The 17402-nt window shown below is 39.1% G+C and overlaps 2 protein-coding genes across 3 annotated transcripts; both read right to left on the bottom strand.

Moving 5' to 3' along the window:
* Positions 1–47: 47 nt before the first annotated feature.
* rbbp8 (retinoblastoma binding protein 8) lies at positions 48–8443 on the bottom strand. 2 transcript variants are annotated; one of them, XM_022220550.2, is made up of 19 exons: positions 8358–8443; positions 6913–7056; positions 6688–6730; positions 6509–6604; positions 6050–6141; positions 5240–5312; positions 4723–4904; positions 4553–4639; positions 3948–4027; positions 3772–3839; positions 2999–3290; positions 2566–2737; positions 2329–2417; positions 1924–2032; positions 1638–1784; positions 1492–1534; positions 1246–1333; positions 1022–1163; positions 48–351 (listed from the first exon to the last, which is right to left on the bottom strand). In XM_022220550.2, exons 2-19 carry the CDS (start codon positions 7010–7012, stop codon positions 257–259), a joined length of 1998 nt encoding a protein of 665 aa, XP_022076242.2. In that variant the 5' UTR covers positions 7013–7056; positions 8358–8443; the 3' UTR covers positions 48–256. The 2 variants fall into 2 exon arrangements, with proteins under 2 accessions (XP_022076242.2, XP_051796689.1); XM_051940729.1 differs by lacking the exons at positions 6913–7056; positions 8358–8443 and having other exon boundaries at positions 6489–6604; positions 6688–6705.
* A 1749-nt stretch (positions 8444–10192) lies between these two features.
* fam168b (family with sequence similarity 168 member B) lies at positions 10193–17065 on the bottom strand. Its single transcript, XM_022220569.2, has 7 exons — positions 16913–17065; positions 13870–13961; positions 13674–13757; positions 12323–12465; positions 11957–12155; positions 11750–11874; positions 10193–11661 (listed from the first exon to the last, which is right to left on the bottom strand). The coding sequence occupies exons 2-6, from the start codon at positions 13937–13939 to the stop codon at positions 11762–11764; spliced, it is 609 nt and encodes a 202-aa protein (XP_022076261.1). The 5' UTR covers positions 13940–13961; positions 16913–17065; the 3' UTR covers positions 10193–11661; positions 11750–11761.
* Between the last annotated feature and the right edge of the window lie 337 nt (positions 17066–17402).

Below are 17402 nucleotides of genomic sequence, written 5' to 3'. Positions count from 1 at the left end.
GACACTTGCAATCATGTAGACATGGCAATTCCAGCACTCCATAGGGATATGGTTAATCTTTTATTTATTTAAACATGTTACGTACAAAAACACAAACCAGCCAAATAGTCGTTACACTGAAACACTGAACATTCTTAAGGTCACTTTAAAACAGCATCTGTGCTAGCAGAACAATTTGAACACAGTAAAAAGCCTGTTCTTCTCACAGATTCTCAGTAAACGCGTCAGTTCAACAGTCTTCTAACAGAGAATCTTTTTAGTCCTGCTGGCTTTGCTTTGGAGAGAATAAAGCAGTGAGTGGTTGTCTTCTCCGCAGACGTGCCTCAGGATTCTTGTCTTCCTTGATGTAACCTATTAACAGAGAACATCTCAGTGTTTGAGACCACAGTGACTTCTGCTATTCAGTTCAGGCTAAGCTTCAGTGTACCGCCGGCGGTACACCTACTAATTTGCATAGGAATTTCAAGAATGTCCGACGGCTGCAAACACGATTATACAAACACTATACACCGATGGAAAGCTTAGATTCTCATGAATCCGCCGGTATAAACCACTTTCAGATGCGATTACCACAGCGGGTGAGAAAAATACATTTGTCCGACAAAAACAAATATTCATCCATCCGTTCTCTGTACACGGCTTCAACGCACACAGCGCGACTCACATTTCCGGGTTTGTTATTACACACACAAAAAAAGATTCCACAAAACGGCCATAATCCAACCTTTTACAGGCAGATGACACAAGCCAGTAAACTATTTTATCCAAAACATGTCCTCGAATCGGTCATTTTCAAGGAAATGCACCTCGCGATGCCCGTCCAATATTCCCTGTATTTTTCGTAATTTTTTTTATTTAAAAATAGAATATTAGCGATTTTTTTGTACTGAAAACGGCTGGAATTGACTGAAGCTTAAAGGGTTAAAGGATGTTGTGCTACTGCAAACATTTTTGGAATAACACTGTAAAAATGTGACACCATCCTGCTTTAAAGAAAGGTTTAGTTAAACTGTTCAGATACCTCTATCAATGCATGTTTGTGTTGATGGGAAGCCAACTTCCCAGAAGTTTTCAGGAGTACAAGGAGGAATATACAGAAAGCGATGTCTGGAGCAGGCGGACAGTTTTTTCTGTTTTTCCTCCTCTGGCAGATGTGCGTAATACTGTAGGAAACCACATTTATGTCAGCAGAATAAGAGTTAAAACCACATCTGTTTTATTCCGCTTTGTACTCTGCATACTCACAATTTCACATTCCTTGCAGGTAGTGCCCTTCAGCTTTCTTCTCTCATCTTTCTTACGAATTACTGCCACGTGTGGAAATGTCGGGTGTCTGATCCAGAGAGACGAGATTTAGGTTGTGGGGAACTGACAACGTGTATGAGGCAGGAATGCAAAGCAGTGAATGCTCTGCCCTTTTTCCTCTCGCTGTTAACTTTGAAACAGAGTTTAAAGGATACAAAACAGTAATAATCAGCGATTATTTCTTACCGTGCTTTACTCTGACGTGCACTGTTTTCACAAAGATCTTGTTCTAGTTAAGGAGAGTAAGATTAGAGGTGAGCACGAATTTAAGAGCTGCCATCCAATGTTAAACACAAAGTCCAATGACGGTTTCTTTTAATCTCAAAGCTTACCATCGTCGTCCTCTTCTTCCTCCTCCTCCTCCTCTTCGTCACAAGGCTGGCTCTGGCCTCCACGTGAACTGGTGAAGGACTTGTACTCTCCATTCGCTGTTGTCTCAAACAACATATCCAAACTGTCATTTGCCTTCATGCCTAGTCCTTAAAAAGAATGAGAGATGAAATATTATACATCAAGTGCTATAACCTGCTGGAGATTGGACCTATCAAGTTGTGTTAATAATCTCAATCAAAACATTGCAATATGTGGTTCTTTTAAAAAATAGTTTGTTGTATTTACCAGGCACATTGTCTTCTCTGTCCATGACATTATGTCTTTGACCCTGAAGTAAGCTGTGACTGACCCAAGTGCAGTCAGTATCTGCCAGATGCTGCTCTTCTTCCATTTCCTAGAACACAAACACATACTCAGAGACTCAGTGTACAGTTACAGCCAGATATATGAACCCACTTTTGAGACAATTTAATGCAGTAGCTGAAAACATCATGACACATGCTGATCTCAATCTAGAAATCCCCACAAATAAAATTAAGAGCCTATATATGTGCATCATATGGATTCTTTAATAAAGGTCTAATAAAAATACCATAATCTATGTCAATTCAGTATCATAATGTCTTAACAGCTAAAACACAGCTCATGAATCCAGTGAATGAAGCAGAATTACAGGTCCTGTGACTGTACCTCGTCTCTTCTCCACTCACTGTCATACATGGACAGAGCGAGGGCAGGGTCAAGGCTCCACATATTCTCCACCGTGTGCTTCTTTTCAGCTTGGAAAGCAGAATTTCACAGATTCACATTTACTTTCACATTCAAGTCGATTGATAATTATAAAGAAACGCTGAACGATTTACAGCATCAACCTGCAATCTGACATAAAAGCAGCCCTTTGAATTATTAATGTTGCACAGAACTCACCAGGTTTTCCTTCAGGCTGGCCGTGTGAAGCATTCAGATCCTGCAGAGGACTTCCTTTCTGGCCCGCACCATCTGCATCTTTTTTAACCTTACTGTTGGGCTTCTTGAAAGTAGGACTTACAAAAGAAACGTTGGACTTCTGGCGGGAAGTCTCTGCTTGTGCTGACTGGACCTGTAAAATGTTAAAGATAATCCAAAATATTTTAAAACTAATCTGTTCTGTGCTATAAATACTCATGCCTTTACTTCTTAACAGGTTAAATTTCACCTCTATAAATATCACAATTTAAAAAACAAAACAAGAACTTGATAAAGAAGATGGATCAATGTCTAGTTACATAGAAACCAGCATCTTAGATTTGGGTAGCACATGAAAGTAGAGCCGCTTCCCCAAACACACACATTTATACAAGCTTTTGGACACATCTCTTACCTTGATGTCCAAAAGCTCCTTCTTGACGCTTTGATTACTTGCAGATGAGGTCGCTTGGTTGAGCAGTTCAGGCTGCAGGTGTCTGCTTTCCTCCTCTTTGTCTGACCCTTCATGGGTTCCTTGTTTGTTGCCCTCCTGCACCTCATGGTCACTTTCCTGCTTTATTCTTTTCGCCTTCCAAACGGAGCCGTCTTCTGAAAACCGTTTGACACTTGGGAGCAGAGATGGGGATCTTTCTGTGGTGCTGTCTGCACTATGGATCAGTGTGGATGAATGGGAGGAGCAGTGAGACCTTTATGCAGGGAAACAAATTGATTACGTGAATTAAGAGCAACAGTCAAAAACACTAATCAGGAAGCAGTTGCATGAGAGTACAGAAACACATTACTACGAAAAAACACCTACAATACCCTCAGCGTCTACAGATAGAGACAGAATAAGGAAGGGTGAACTTCTCTACACTGCTCAATTGCAAGACATAATGTTTCCTACACACATGTTCGAGACGGAAACAGATTCTGAGGTAGAAAACTAATACAGAAAGCCCTCTCCTGCAAGCTGATGGCAGTGTTTTTGAGGTGTTAGATTTGAACTTCCAGAAGTCTGAATCTGTGTTGATTAGTCATGACACTGACTGTCTTTTTCGCTCATGATACATTTTGTCGTGACATCCAGGGGTTCTGAATGTCACATAAGCACCTGTAAAGCCACAACATGTAGGATTTGTAAACGTACAACTAGGCAGCAGATAAATACATCTCAACTGAGCTTACTTTAAACGGCCTTCATGCTTCCAGCGAGTTTTTGTGCTGCTTTGTTGTCTTGCAGAGGTCTCCATTTTCTGAGAAGAGAGAATATGAAAAAAAGGAACAGTGAATGTGAGTTCAGAGATAAGATCTAGTTATTCAGCACACTCACATTTTTAGCAATTAGGTCCTCTCCCACTTACCATAGGACGCTTATCAAGAAGTTCAAAACCACAGGTTTCTGCAATCACTTCTTCCCCATCATTATTCACTTCTTCTGAAACTGGACGGAAACATGTTCAGTGACAAGTTTCACTTCTCACAATTAAAGCTGCTACAGAGGCAACTAAAAATGTTCAGTGTTCATCAGTCCCACCACTCTATGATGCTTCATTAGCAGTAAAATAGGGAAATAATTTCACTGGGTGGATGATGTTTAATAGGCAGCTTATACACTCTTTTTCACTTTTCATTGAACAGTCTCTACTAAGTAGGGAGGTGGCTACACCCAACACAAGAAGTTAATCTGAAGTGATAGTATGAATTTACAGCAACGCCTCTCTCTCTGTGTGCAGCCTAACTGGGTGAATTCAGCTGATATCATAGGTGTGTTTTTATAGATAAATGTTGCTCATTTCCCTTCTAGAATTTTCCAGTAACACAGGTGCTAATGAAAAAAAATGAATATGTGAAAAAAAGTTTTCAGTTCCTGTTGTCTAAGAAACTAAAAGTACAGTCCTTCCGGTTCTTACATTTCCTAATTCTAAATAATAATGGCATTATAAGACTACAGTGGATGAAGTCAAACCTGAAATCTGGGATGCGTCCATTTCACAAGTGTTGGGTACGAGCACTTCACCCCACCCTGGGTTTCTTGTGGGCTCTTTATTTATCTCTTTAAAAAGAAGAGCAAAGATGAAAACACTCTGTTTCTTCAGACAGGTGATGGAGCAGCAGCCTGCTCTGTAGATGACTCACCGTCGAAGAGTGAAGTGTTAGACTTTGGCAGAGGCATCTCTGCATAGCGGACATGCTTGTTTTTGTTGATATTTTTCCGTTTCTTCAGTCTGTTCACCACAGGCAGCGAGCTCGACAGGATCGGTGAGTCTGGGATGATGCCCTCTTCCTCTTCCTGCGGTGAGGCCTCGTGGAGCTCCGAACTGATTTTAAAAAATTTAAAAAACACATCTGCAATGTTTAAAAGGGAACTGAAACTTTCCTGATATAACTTGTTCTAAACCTGAAGCCACAACACTGTCCTCCTGTAGAGTGTAAACTATAGAGTACATCTTAGTTAGGTTTCAAGTATGGAGGGTTTAAATAATTAAAACTTAAAGTGAAACCTCTGTGGCGTCTTCTGACCTACAGTAATTGGAGTCATCTTGGGCAGCTTTTACAAAACAAAAGCTGGCTTTAAAATACTAATTGTTCAAAGTATTTAATTAATTTGCAAATTTTACAAAGAAAGCATGGTGACAAACCATTAAGAACTTACCGAGACATCTTTAACTTTTGCAGCTCGGTGTGTAGTTTTCTGTTCTCATCCTCCAGACTGTTTTTTTCATTCTCTAAGGAACAAATGAGCAACAGCAGACTTTCACTCACAAATCACACTTATCGTTACGCTCTTCAAAGTGTCAGAAGCCATATCTTGTGCTACACTGGTTGTGGGAGAATTTGCACTACCACTGCTCTGGGCATGTATGACAGAGTAGTTCTTTCAAAGGGGACACACAGGCCACAACTGTTCCCCATGTGCTAAAGTCAGGAGATATGTGGAGCTTCTATGTCATTATTTAAAGAGTATAGAATTCTTTAATTTACATTCAGATTCTCTAACATTTTCCCTAAAAACCCTGTTCTGTCTCTCAAATGACTGATCCAAAATAAACACTGACAGGCAGCTGACACTGTCAGGCCTTAGAAACAGGAATAGACATAACACAGTAATATGGTAATCTCACTAAAGGAGAAATCTGATGCTCCCCTCAATCTCTGATTGAAAAGTTGATGGTATGAAAAATACTGACATATCAGATATCAAACTACCCTAACTGTTTTCTAGTTGTTCCTGTGTATCACAGTGTATGTCATGTCAGACAAACTACAGTGATGAAAATTGCAAAAACATTTTTGACATTCTCTTTTACTAGTACTTCAAGCATGTGGACTACACATTTAAGTAAAAAATAAATGCACTTGTTTTACAGGTTTTTCTGTGCTTTTAATTACATCAAGGAGGGTGCAGAGCTCTGGTTAAGCACTCTGTGACAAAAATAATAATAAGAAGAATGAATAAACTCACTTAATTTGGCAATAAGTTGCAAATTTTGATGTTGATGGGTCTTGAAGTTCTCCTCTAACACGACGCATCGATCACACTCTCCTGTCCGAAGCCTGGAAACAGTAAACAGCTGCTTGTGGTAATGTTTCAAATCATTTCAACTTAGCATGCCAACACTGTAAAGTCTGTTCAGCTTTAGGCTTAATTAGCTTTCATCAAAACCTTCTGATACAACCCTCATTCGCCTTTTTCATTTTAAATCTTACAGCTTTGGATTCCTAATGCTCTTATTAGAATCCCTGTGACAACAATAGCAGTCCTGAGTGGTACAGTGCCGAATACCTGTCTTTTTCTTAGTTTATAAGGTAGAAGGAGAGTTAAGTGAGGATCATCCGTGCTACTGATTTGGATTAAAACCCAAATGAGACATAAAGCATTGCGACAAACGGCAGATAAGTACATAGACCCTCAGGAAGTTACTTGTCCTCCAGGAGAGTGATGGCATCCTGCAGGGTTTTGTTTTGCTCCTTGAGCTGCTGGTTGCGATTGTAAAACACCTCCAGCCTCTGAGCATCTCTGTAAAAAACAAACACTGACACATAAGGTTACCATTCACAAATAAATTATTAATGAAAAAGAGTGTAGCATAAAATACTCACAGACAGCGATCTTTCTTCAGCTTGCTCACTTTTGCCTCCAATTCTGTAAACAGCCCCAAATGCAATGTTAATGTGTGAAACAATAGAAAACCTTTTATTTCGTATCTGATTTCTGTAAAATGTACTTAACAAGCATAAACATAACAAGACACACTCATACAGTAAATAAATAAACACTCATCTCATTTCTGCCTTCTTGTCTGAGGTCAGCTATGTGTCCATTACCTTGAAGTGCATTTTGGTGGCAGTCTCCCAGCTGCCTCCATAAGTCTTCAAACAGATCAGCTGGTTTGGTTGTCCCGCTGCTCTGTCCCGGGCTGCTCATCCCCCATTCACATATGAAACTCTCCACAGGAAACTCTCTGTCAGCTAATTCATAACAGAAATTGTGTTAAGTATTTTTCTACTTTGCATTTAATGGATTTTGTACCCTCATTACCACCGAGCTACTAAATCTAAGCTGCCATCGACACCATGAGCACGACACTATATGTCATTACATTAACAACTTTTTGATCTGCAATTCTCCAATTTCATTTAGCAGACGCTTCTATCCAAAGTGAACATACATCTGAGAGTAGATACAACACAAGCAAGGATCTAGTTAGGAGAAAACAACCTGGATAAGACCCACAAAATATGTTCAACGGTGATAGGATCCTAGTGCTTACAGGCCGTGCGGTAGGTCAGAAATTTATTTTATCTATGTATTTATTCATTTTGCAATCTGTCAAGTGCAAAGGTGTTCGGTGAAGAGCTGGGTCTTTAGTCATTTCTGAAAGAAGAAATATTTATCCCTTATGGGTGTTAATTTAGACAGAAATCAGCAAATATGTTGCTGTACAGTCTCAGATTTTGTTCTGTCTTCATAAGTATGTTCATTAGGGCCAAACACTAAGCTCTGTAAAAGCAGATGCAATATTATGAATTATTGGCCCTTGAAATTGAAAAAGAAAGTACGAAGTTTCACAATGAAGGTGGTACTGGGGTCCCATAAGGTTCCTGGAAGTGTGTATATATGGATGTATCCATATTTCCAATGACTAATACCACCTTTGGTAAACATTTCATTAAGTTTGGCTTAAACTTCATGTTTACTGAACCACTATAATGGCTTTCCAGGTAGGACGTCTTTTTAGCGTGAAAATGCAAACATTACCAGGTCTGAACACACGTATAGTTTTAAATATATATATATATATATTACACAACTTAATGAAAATAACAAATAAGTACATTCTGAGTCAGTGAATCAACTTTGTTAGCTGAAATTACATGGACTGACACTTACACTGAGATGTAATGATAGCCTACAGAACGCTAGTTTAGATTTGCCAAACTGTGCATTAAATGCTAAATTTCTAAGTTTAGCTTTGGTTGACTACTAACAGCTCCAGTTCCGTGTATAACAACTAACTAGCAACTCTTCAACTCTCACTATATATTACAATATACAACACAAAGCACTCAAGGCTGTGTTGTGTGTTTGCTATAAAATGAGGCTTTAAGGGCGTTTATGCTCGGTTTTCAGCAGTTGTTACAACTGTTTGTATATATTCACATTCACCATCTTGACGACTGTAAACAAAATGAAGCATTAAACGCGAAATACGGCTACATAAATGACACGAATTCACAGCAAGAATATCAACAAACTAATTCAGACTCACACCAAAGCGTCCAAGTAAATACAGAGAGACAAACAGCTAGGCTAACATGGAAGTATACGAAAATCCAAATTCGCGGGCCGCGTTGCATGCTGGGAAGTAGTCTTCTTCTGCTGTTCCTTGTTTTTGTTCCTAAGATTTCCGGCAGACCAGACACAGCGAAGGCGTTTTGCTGCCCTCCACAGTTCATCTGTAGAATTTCACTGACGCAGATAGATCCCTGTATACAGTCCAGTACAGTGATACACCTAAATTCAGGTTTGGTTGATTTCTAAGAGTCCACGTTCAGTTTTCACTTCAGTGATCTGTTACTCAGGTTTTAAACTGCTTTGCTTACTTCCCTTGCTGAGATAGTTTCTACTGGAGCACAATTTACAGTTCCTGCCTCTTCACAGATACAGGATCATCATGATGCTGGAAACCATTGTTAGTGCACAGTGACCCAGTCTCTGCCTAATCAGGACTGCATTGTGTGTTGTTTGTTTGTACGGTGTCCTTGGGTGCCAAGAAAGGTGCCTTCAAATAAAATATATCATCATTATTAGTAGTAGGATTGTCCCTGCTGGCCGCTGGTGTTGGTATTGATGAAAAAAATCTAGTTTAATGTCTATTTTCTTGAATTTCCCTTGGGATTAATAAAAGTATCTATCTATCTATCTTTATATATATTTTTGTATTATTCATGGATTCATTTAATGCTGAATGAAATGACATTCAATATAAGAGACATAAAGAAAACAAACTGTTCATATTTGAATTTTCTGTGATTCTTGCTGCACATGTCTGATCTGGTCCCACCTACCTGCCCAGTGGTTATGTTCTCTTTGTTTGTTGCCTGTTTTCCTGTCTTACTTCTCTCTCGCCCCAGTCACTTGACACAGATGACCACCCTCCCTTAGCCTGGTTCTTCTGGAGGTCTCAATCTATTATAAGGGAATTCTGCCCCTCCACTGTAATGTGCTTGCTCATAGTAAGACTGAGCTTGTTGAGTTTCATAAAGGGTCTAAATCATAGTATTCAAAAATATTAGGTAGAATTGTACTATTAATGCTGTTTCTCTCATGGAAGGTGCCATTGTTTTAAATGTACAGTATGAACAATGGGGACATTACCTGTTTTATTCTTTCCCAGTACTCCCTGTACTGCTGTCGGCTTTGTAATGTTATTCTGTTGTCAGCAAAGATTGGCTGAAAAATTACAGTGAAGAATTTTGTAGTCAAGAGCCTTGATCAGCTCTGTACTACTCCCTAAAAATAATAATTTTACTATTGCTACTAGAAAATAACAATACTATTGTTTAAAAAAATACTAATAATAATACAGCAAAAAACAATATTACTACTATAATAATAGCTTTAATACAGCTGGGGAAAATACAGATACTACAACAAAAAGTAATCACAAATGCATAAAACATAAACCCAGATAGTTATGTCAGTTTACGTAATGCTAGAAATGAAGTTTGTTTACTACCAGATAAATTATACAAGCTAATAAACAGAGCATAGACTGAAAAAGAGATACAGGAAAAATGGAAAAGACATTTTAAAATTGAGCAGTTGCATAGTAAATATTGGAGATTTTAAATCCTTCATATTTTAATTTTTTAAGTAGATCATCAATGTCTGCCTGCCACATAGTCTATTATAAGTTAAAAGTGATCATTTTAATCAAGCACAACTGTATCTGATGGATCATATAGGTACAAATCTGAAATATCCTATTCCAGCAGTATTTATTATTAATGTTACCAAAGGGTTACCACTTTGCTTCTGTGTAAACACAGAGTGTATACTAATGCAGCAAAATATCCAATAGCACAGGACAGAATGCACTGATTATTCTTATATTTGTTTTTATTTTTGGTCTTTCTTTAGAATACAAAACAGGAACCAAAATCACAAAAATAACATTTACAAAACAGATCATTTAACTGAGGTGACTGAGGCAACATAGAAAAGCATGTCTGAAACAGTGACATTGGTGGATTAGCCTGGAACCTTGAGGTAAAACAGCGAGCAATGTCAAAAGGTCCAATATCGTCACAAACTGTTTTGAATTAGTGCCTTCGTTCAGTAGTGCTATTCACAAATGGAGTTTAACAATATCGTGTTTTCCTATCATGTCCACAGCTAGCAGTGATTTACTGATGTAGTGCTTCAGACCTACCTAAGAACAAATTGGTTATAGTGACCTGTAGGCCTAAAATTCTAAGCATGTTGCACTGTATGCCACCATTTTGAATGGTTTGTATTTTAATCCACGTTCATACGCGGCCATAAACTCACACATGACACCGTTCCTCATTCACTCTCTTTAAATGGGTGCAAATGATTTCCAACAACTTCCTTTACTCGCTTCCCACCAAGAACACTTCTGGCTAAAATTACTGGATAGTTTTTAACATCAACATCACCCAAGCTGGAGCTGCTTCAGACTTTTTCTAAAATGCTTAACAAGGCAGGAAGAGCAAAACAGAGTGACTAAGTGTTGGAATGGCCGTCAGTCAGAGGCACGAACTCAAAAGTCCCATCTTTATCGTAAAATACAAAAATGGTAAGAGATAATGCAAACACTGCATCACTGAAAGAAACCATAAAAACCTAGCGTCACTTACCTAAACACAAAGCAGTGAAAATAGTACAGTTTGGTCTGCGCTCGACTACGCAGGCATGTTTTTGCATGAACAAACGTTTCTTGTCTTTTCTTCTTTCACATTTAAGACATGGTCACTGGTGATTCAGCATTGCAGATTATTACTTGTTTTTTTTGTTTGTTTTTTTTTTTTTAGTTCCTTTGGATGTGTGCCTTTTTGTTGAATTTGCATCTGTCACAGCAGGTAGATTGAGCTAGCATTACTTCATATATCTATATATACACATGCATTCAACATCATATGTATCCCCCAAATGAAAAAACAAAACTGAACAAACAAAGAAATGTAACTATTCCAAACTCCCTTTTCACCACTTTAAGGGCTTAAGCTATAAAAACCTGCATGACAGTCCACAAAAAGTTTGCATGGAGGCTCTGCAGTTTGATGTGAGATATGCAGCAGGTTGAAGAGGTGCTGGCGCTGGGGGTGTGGCATGGAATGCAGCCTTATTCCATATTAGGAGGGGTCATGGGGATGGGCCTTTCATTCATCCCCTCCCTATACAAATGGGCCTCTTTCTATGTAGTTGGGTTTTAGATTCACATTATGCTGGAAGAAGAGTAACTGGTTGCGGACACCACCAGGGCAGGTCCTCACCAAGAGCAAAAAACACTGGAGTAGAGTGTGAATGCATATCTACCATCTTCTAACCTGCAGAGAGAAGAAAAAGCATAAATATAAACCTCAAACCTGCGTGTATTTTTAGTCCATTTTAAGCGTCTCCGTGTATCGTACTCACGCTTCCCTCTCTTCACCACTGCGGGGGCACGTAGCTGTAGCTGGGTGTCCCAGGAGGCCGATATGTGGGCATCGTGACTTGGTGGGGGGCAACAGGCGCTGGTGATGGAGTTGTCAACAAAGTTCCTAAGAAGCAGAGTGGACATCGTAGATATGAAACCGTGCATGGGTATTCAACACAGTGAAGTGACGAATCGCTGCGGCTCACCAGCTGACATGGCCATGGTGGTGCCGGCTACCATCCCCATGGCGACGCCGTTGGGGCGGGGAGGGGGGATGGGCGGGGCATACATCGCTGCAGGCATCCCATTGGGCTGGACCACCGTCGTGTGATGGATAACATGAGGCGGCGCAGCATACAGTGGCTGTGTGTAATAAGGGCCTTGTTGTTGTGACGGTATTAGTGCCTGGATCACAGACAAACGGGATCATTTGTGACAGCTCGAAACCATAAATACATTACCGAAGTGAAAGAGAACAGGATAAAGAGAAACAAATATTACAGAATTACAAAAGACAAACTGTACAATTCAAACCAGAGAGCTTTTTAATACCATCACTCAAACGCACTGACCTGTGCATAGGGGTTCTGTTGGGCATAGGTGCTCCTGACAGGATAAACAGCAGCAGGGTAGGGGTTTGGTGAGGAGGAGTAGGGTGGGACAGTCCCTGTGTTGGGAGAGCAGGACATTTTGAAAGGAGTTCCTGGAGCGTAGCCTGGAGCGAGAGGAACACACCTCATGTTAATGCTGTTTTCATAGTCTCAAACAGACGCACAATACATAGAAGTACGCAGAATTTTTGGGACATTTTTACTGTTTTTTCTCAGTCACTTTGGTTCATTTCTCAGATCAGAAGTGAAATTCTCAAAACTATTTCTTCAATCTTCACATCGTTGTGTCACTTGTTCACATCAAAAAAAGCAGTTTACATTTCTTTGAAGAAGCTGCAAATGCTTTGGTTCATCCATGCAAATGATTCTGCACAATTCTCTGCCGTTTCCTACATTATCTATTGTTTATGTCATGTTGATCAAAATGTATTAGAATGGGTCTCTGTTGAATAGTCTCACCCCCACAACAGTTAGGCATTAGTTACATGCAAAATGGTTGAACAAGTTGTCATAATATGTCAAAGATATTTCTATACATTTCCATCAAACTTTCTTTTCTAAATCTGCCCTGAACTGGTAAATTGCTCCCTGGTGAATCTTGACTTTCTCTAATGAAGGTAAATGTGCATACACATCATTTTAGTCTGATAACAGATATTCCAATTGAGGTTACCGTGTATCAAACTAAGACCTCCTATTTAATGATTAGTGGGTTTTTTTCCCCCTCAGTAATTGTTAGGCTATGACATGTCAGAATATTCATTTATTTTTGTCCAACCATCAGATATCCGATCCGTGAAATCTAATCTACAATGGCATAAATCAAACAATAATTGTCATCCAAACTTTAGCCATAGTTTCCATCAGAACATCCCTCCAGAGTACACTGTTATAATGACAACATGACTAAGCAATCTGACTGTCTTATCCACACACAATGACACAAGGACTTGTCATTCTGACAGCAATGACATGTTCACTGACACAGATATTTACTTCTGAGAAATGAACTAAGGATTCTGAGCAAGACACTGGCTTTTGCAGGTAATCCGTGGTGTTTTGAAAAATGGACTTACTGGTTTGCAAATGTCGAGGAGGATTCGAGAAATGTACCAAAGCAACTGAGAAGAACTGCAATTACTCAGTTTCTCAGTGGCACTTAATAAAGTTGATTCTGTCATCCTTTACTATGATATACTTACAGTTCTACAATTCTAATCGAGCGCAAAGACATGTGAAGCATTGGAAAGGAAGTGATCTCATTTATCTTCATACAAACTCCAGAAGAGTTTTAGTATCGCTCTGTTCTTACCACTGGGGAAGGCTGGGTTTGCTCCTGCGTAGACATTGGGAGTGTATGCTGGAGCAGCTGCTGCATAGCCGACAGGGAATCCAGCTACCGTGAGCAAAAACAGAAAAAAAGAAATCAATATTTTTCTTGATTTTGGGCTACTTCTTTGCATTTAGGATATTTGTTTAAACCACTAAAAGTCAACACATGAAGTTACCTGGATAGCCTATACCCTTAGTGTTGGTGAAGGGGACCCCTGTTGGTGCAGGGCTGTAGACTGGATTCATTGTGTTCGCCTTCTCACAGATGCTGCAACAAAAGAGTCAAAGGAAACATGAACTGACGTTGGTGCAGCAAAGTAAATGATCCGATATAACAAAGTGGGAATATTTCACATTTGATGCAAAAGTCATCTGTGTGAACAAACACAGATTCTTGTGCTACCAGAACTCCACCAGCAGAGCCGCAACAATTAATCAGTGAAGAATTTAGCTCTGTATGATTAATTTTAAACCATTTTATTAATCAATTCATCAGTTTGACAATTGACAAGACAAAACCCTCAGCTTCCATCTTCTTAAATGTTGGTATTTTCTGGGTTTTGTACTCTTATATGACAGTGAGCTGAATATATTTGGGTTGTGGACAAAACAAGACATTTAAGGACGTCATATTGAGCTTTTACCAATTAACTATTGATTTTTTTAAAATTTCCTGACATTTTTAATCAACAGATGAATGAACAAAGGAGTAATTGTTGGTTGCAGCCCTCTCCCTCTCACTGCTCTTCTATGGGTTATCTTTACATTTGGGACTGACCAAAAAACGCTGAAATGTTTCTGATTGATTGCTAGAGATCGTAATATTTATAAACACCTGGTCCAAAAGAGGCTGTTGACTAGAAAAAAAACTTTAAAAAACATAACAGTATAACTTATTATAAGCTGGTTTGTTTGCCCTTTTTAGACAGAAGCTTCATGCTTTCCCAACTCCAGCCCTATTAATAGGCCTCTGTCACTGTAGTTCTCCCAGGTGGAACAGGATAGATTACATCTCCACTTATGCCCCAAAAAAAACTGAGCTCAAACTATGTATTATGGCAGCACTTAACATCGACATGAACAGATAAAAGCAACACAGAGGCTGCAGTGGAGATATAATTGTTCTTCTCACGGAGGGCTGCCAGTGGCTCACATGTAATGACCTTGCTGGGTCACATCACATTTGGTTCTTTATCTTTAACGCTCTGTTCACACATACTCATAAACTGAAATGACAACACTTATTTGGGGCTGGTTATTAAATAACATCACATCAAACAAGGTGTCATGAAGCCGCATCACAGCAGCAACACTACAGTAGAAATAAGCTGTTGCCTAGAATTTTCATTCCATAAACTTCTAAGTCTTTCATTATAATCTGACCACAGTATATCATTTCAGCACCAGCACTGTGATGTGTGTGTGCCTAAAAGCCACATCACACAATGATAAGTAATGCAAATTAAGCCCAACACATTATGCTACAAGTTTTTGTGCTGTTTAACACACAACAAAAACCTGCATTTTCTCATTTCTCATGACTAATCTATAAGAGAAGCTTGTCTAACATAACATAACATAACATACTCGTATTTTAGGTTTACTGGAACAAAGCCTTTAAAAATTCACTTTATTTACAAGGTGCAGTGCCTTGCTGAGGAGAGAAGCACTGAAAAGGATGATTCAGTTGCAAAAACAAATGCAGCATTAGCTGTATAAGAATATTTTGTCTATAGATGTGTTGCCAGTGTGAGGAAGGTGCCACAAAAAAATTTCAGCTTTTTAAATACTATTTTTCATGCAGATATACTCCCCTAAAAACAAACTCCAATCATTCGAGAACGAGTAAGTCTTTTCAGTTAGTTATTCAAGTATCAATGTGAAATTTAAAGTGTTTTTTTCTCCATATCACAATATACATCAAAGAAGAGCATTTTTCCCAATATCACACAACTTTATTTACCAATTGACATCTACCCTATGAATTGCTTTCCTATAATCATATTTTAAATTTGCTTTCCAGTTAAACATATTAATTCCATTTCCAGCAGAAACACCGGCTTCTGCTCTTCATGATATTCACTTGTTAAAAGAAATATTTGTCCTCAGTTGCATTTTATTTCTGTGCTGCCCTCTAGCTGTGCTTCAAATCCCATTACATCACTTTTTTTAAACGTGCTCATTCAAGGGAAACCTTTACCAATGAATGAACTACTTCTATAACGGTGAAATTATTGACGTGACAACATGCACGCAAAGTGAATAGAAGCCATTAAGCCATTTGTGCGGTTAAGAATACAGCAAAAATACTAATTTTAGTTTGCGGTCTGAAAATAACAGAGGACACAGAAAACAACATTTTTAAATTAAATGAAACCATCTTTCTCTTTGCATCACGCACACCGGCTGTAAAAGTATGAGGCATGTAGCTGTCTGAACTGTGCATGCAGGTGAAATGAATAAACGAGGTGATGCAAAGAATGTGACCTTTTCGTAACAACAGATTACATTAGACGAATGCATGTGCGTGTATTTATTTGTCAACTTCACATTTTTATTTTAAACATTACAGACGCGCACACACACACTCACTTATATTCACATACATACATATACATTTTGTGTAGTTTAAACATAAATTACACAGTGAGTTCATATTTATAGTCACTTCTCATGTATGTCGTCATGACACCAAAACACAAAGCGGACAGGAACAGTGTAAATGCTCTAAATGATTTTCATTCCTTTTTAGTTTTTATAAATCGAACAAATTATTGCTTTCTGGTTCGCCTGTGAGATCATTTCTCTAGGTCCTAACACCAAGGTCTCCGTGCATTTTCTTAAAGGTGACGTTGCCTGCAAAAATAAAGATGGCAACCTTTAAGTGGAAGAATTTTGAAAGGTGAACGTAGCGAGGCTTTGTTATCTTCAGCTAGCTTAGCCCAAAAGCTTCATAAAACTGCACCACCTGCAGTTAGCAAAGCGTGTTCGCGGCTGCAGGTAGGCTCCGGTGTGCAGACTGACCCGCTAATCACCTGTCTGACCGCACAAAACCGCCGGACTGTCCCCGGACAGCAGACAGATGGGGACAGCTTGTCAACAGGCCGCATAGCTCAGAAGGCAGGCAGCCAAACAGCTGTGTCCCGCAGTACCGCCTGTCCCAACAATATACATCACCCACAAACCTTCATATTTTCATAATAACCCACGGTAACTTACTGGTTACAGTTTTCACCGTCCGTTAGTCCCCTCCTCTGGTCCTCTGCTGTAAAATGAAATTTAGCTAGCTGGTGTTTTGCTCCCAGATGCTTTGCTTAACTCTTTTGAGCACCCCGTCACTTCCGTGTCGGATCACGTGGTTTACGAAAATAAAATACATTATTTTCGTTATCATATTTTCACATCGCAGTGAGTATTTCCTCTTTCTATACTTAAACTAACACTTTTGAATGGTTTTATCATCAAACAAAATCTGGGAAACGATCATGGATCCAACTGACAGGTCAGGTAAAATAATCAATAAATAAACAATGGTATCATTTAACACAGGTCGTTTAGACTGGGCTATTTTTTTTGTAACACCTTCGCTACTCTTTTGACATTGCAGCGGTGTAACTTCCAATATCGTAACACTGCAACGTTGAGGCAATCCTCTGTGAGCCAATTAGCATGTCTGCCCCGCGGTCCTAGCAGGTGATAAAATATATTT

Source organism: Acanthochromis polyacanthus, chromosome 20 (genome assembly GCF_021347895.1).
Source record: "Acanthochromis polyacanthus isolate Apoly-LR-REF ecotype Palm Island chromosome 20, KAUST_Apoly_ChrSc, whole genome shotgun sequence".
NCBI classification, from domain to species: Eukaryota; Metazoa; Chordata; class Actinopteri; family Pomacentridae; genus Acanthochromis; species Acanthochromis polyacanthus.
This window is presented reverse-complemented; position numbering and strand designations above follow the sequence as displayed.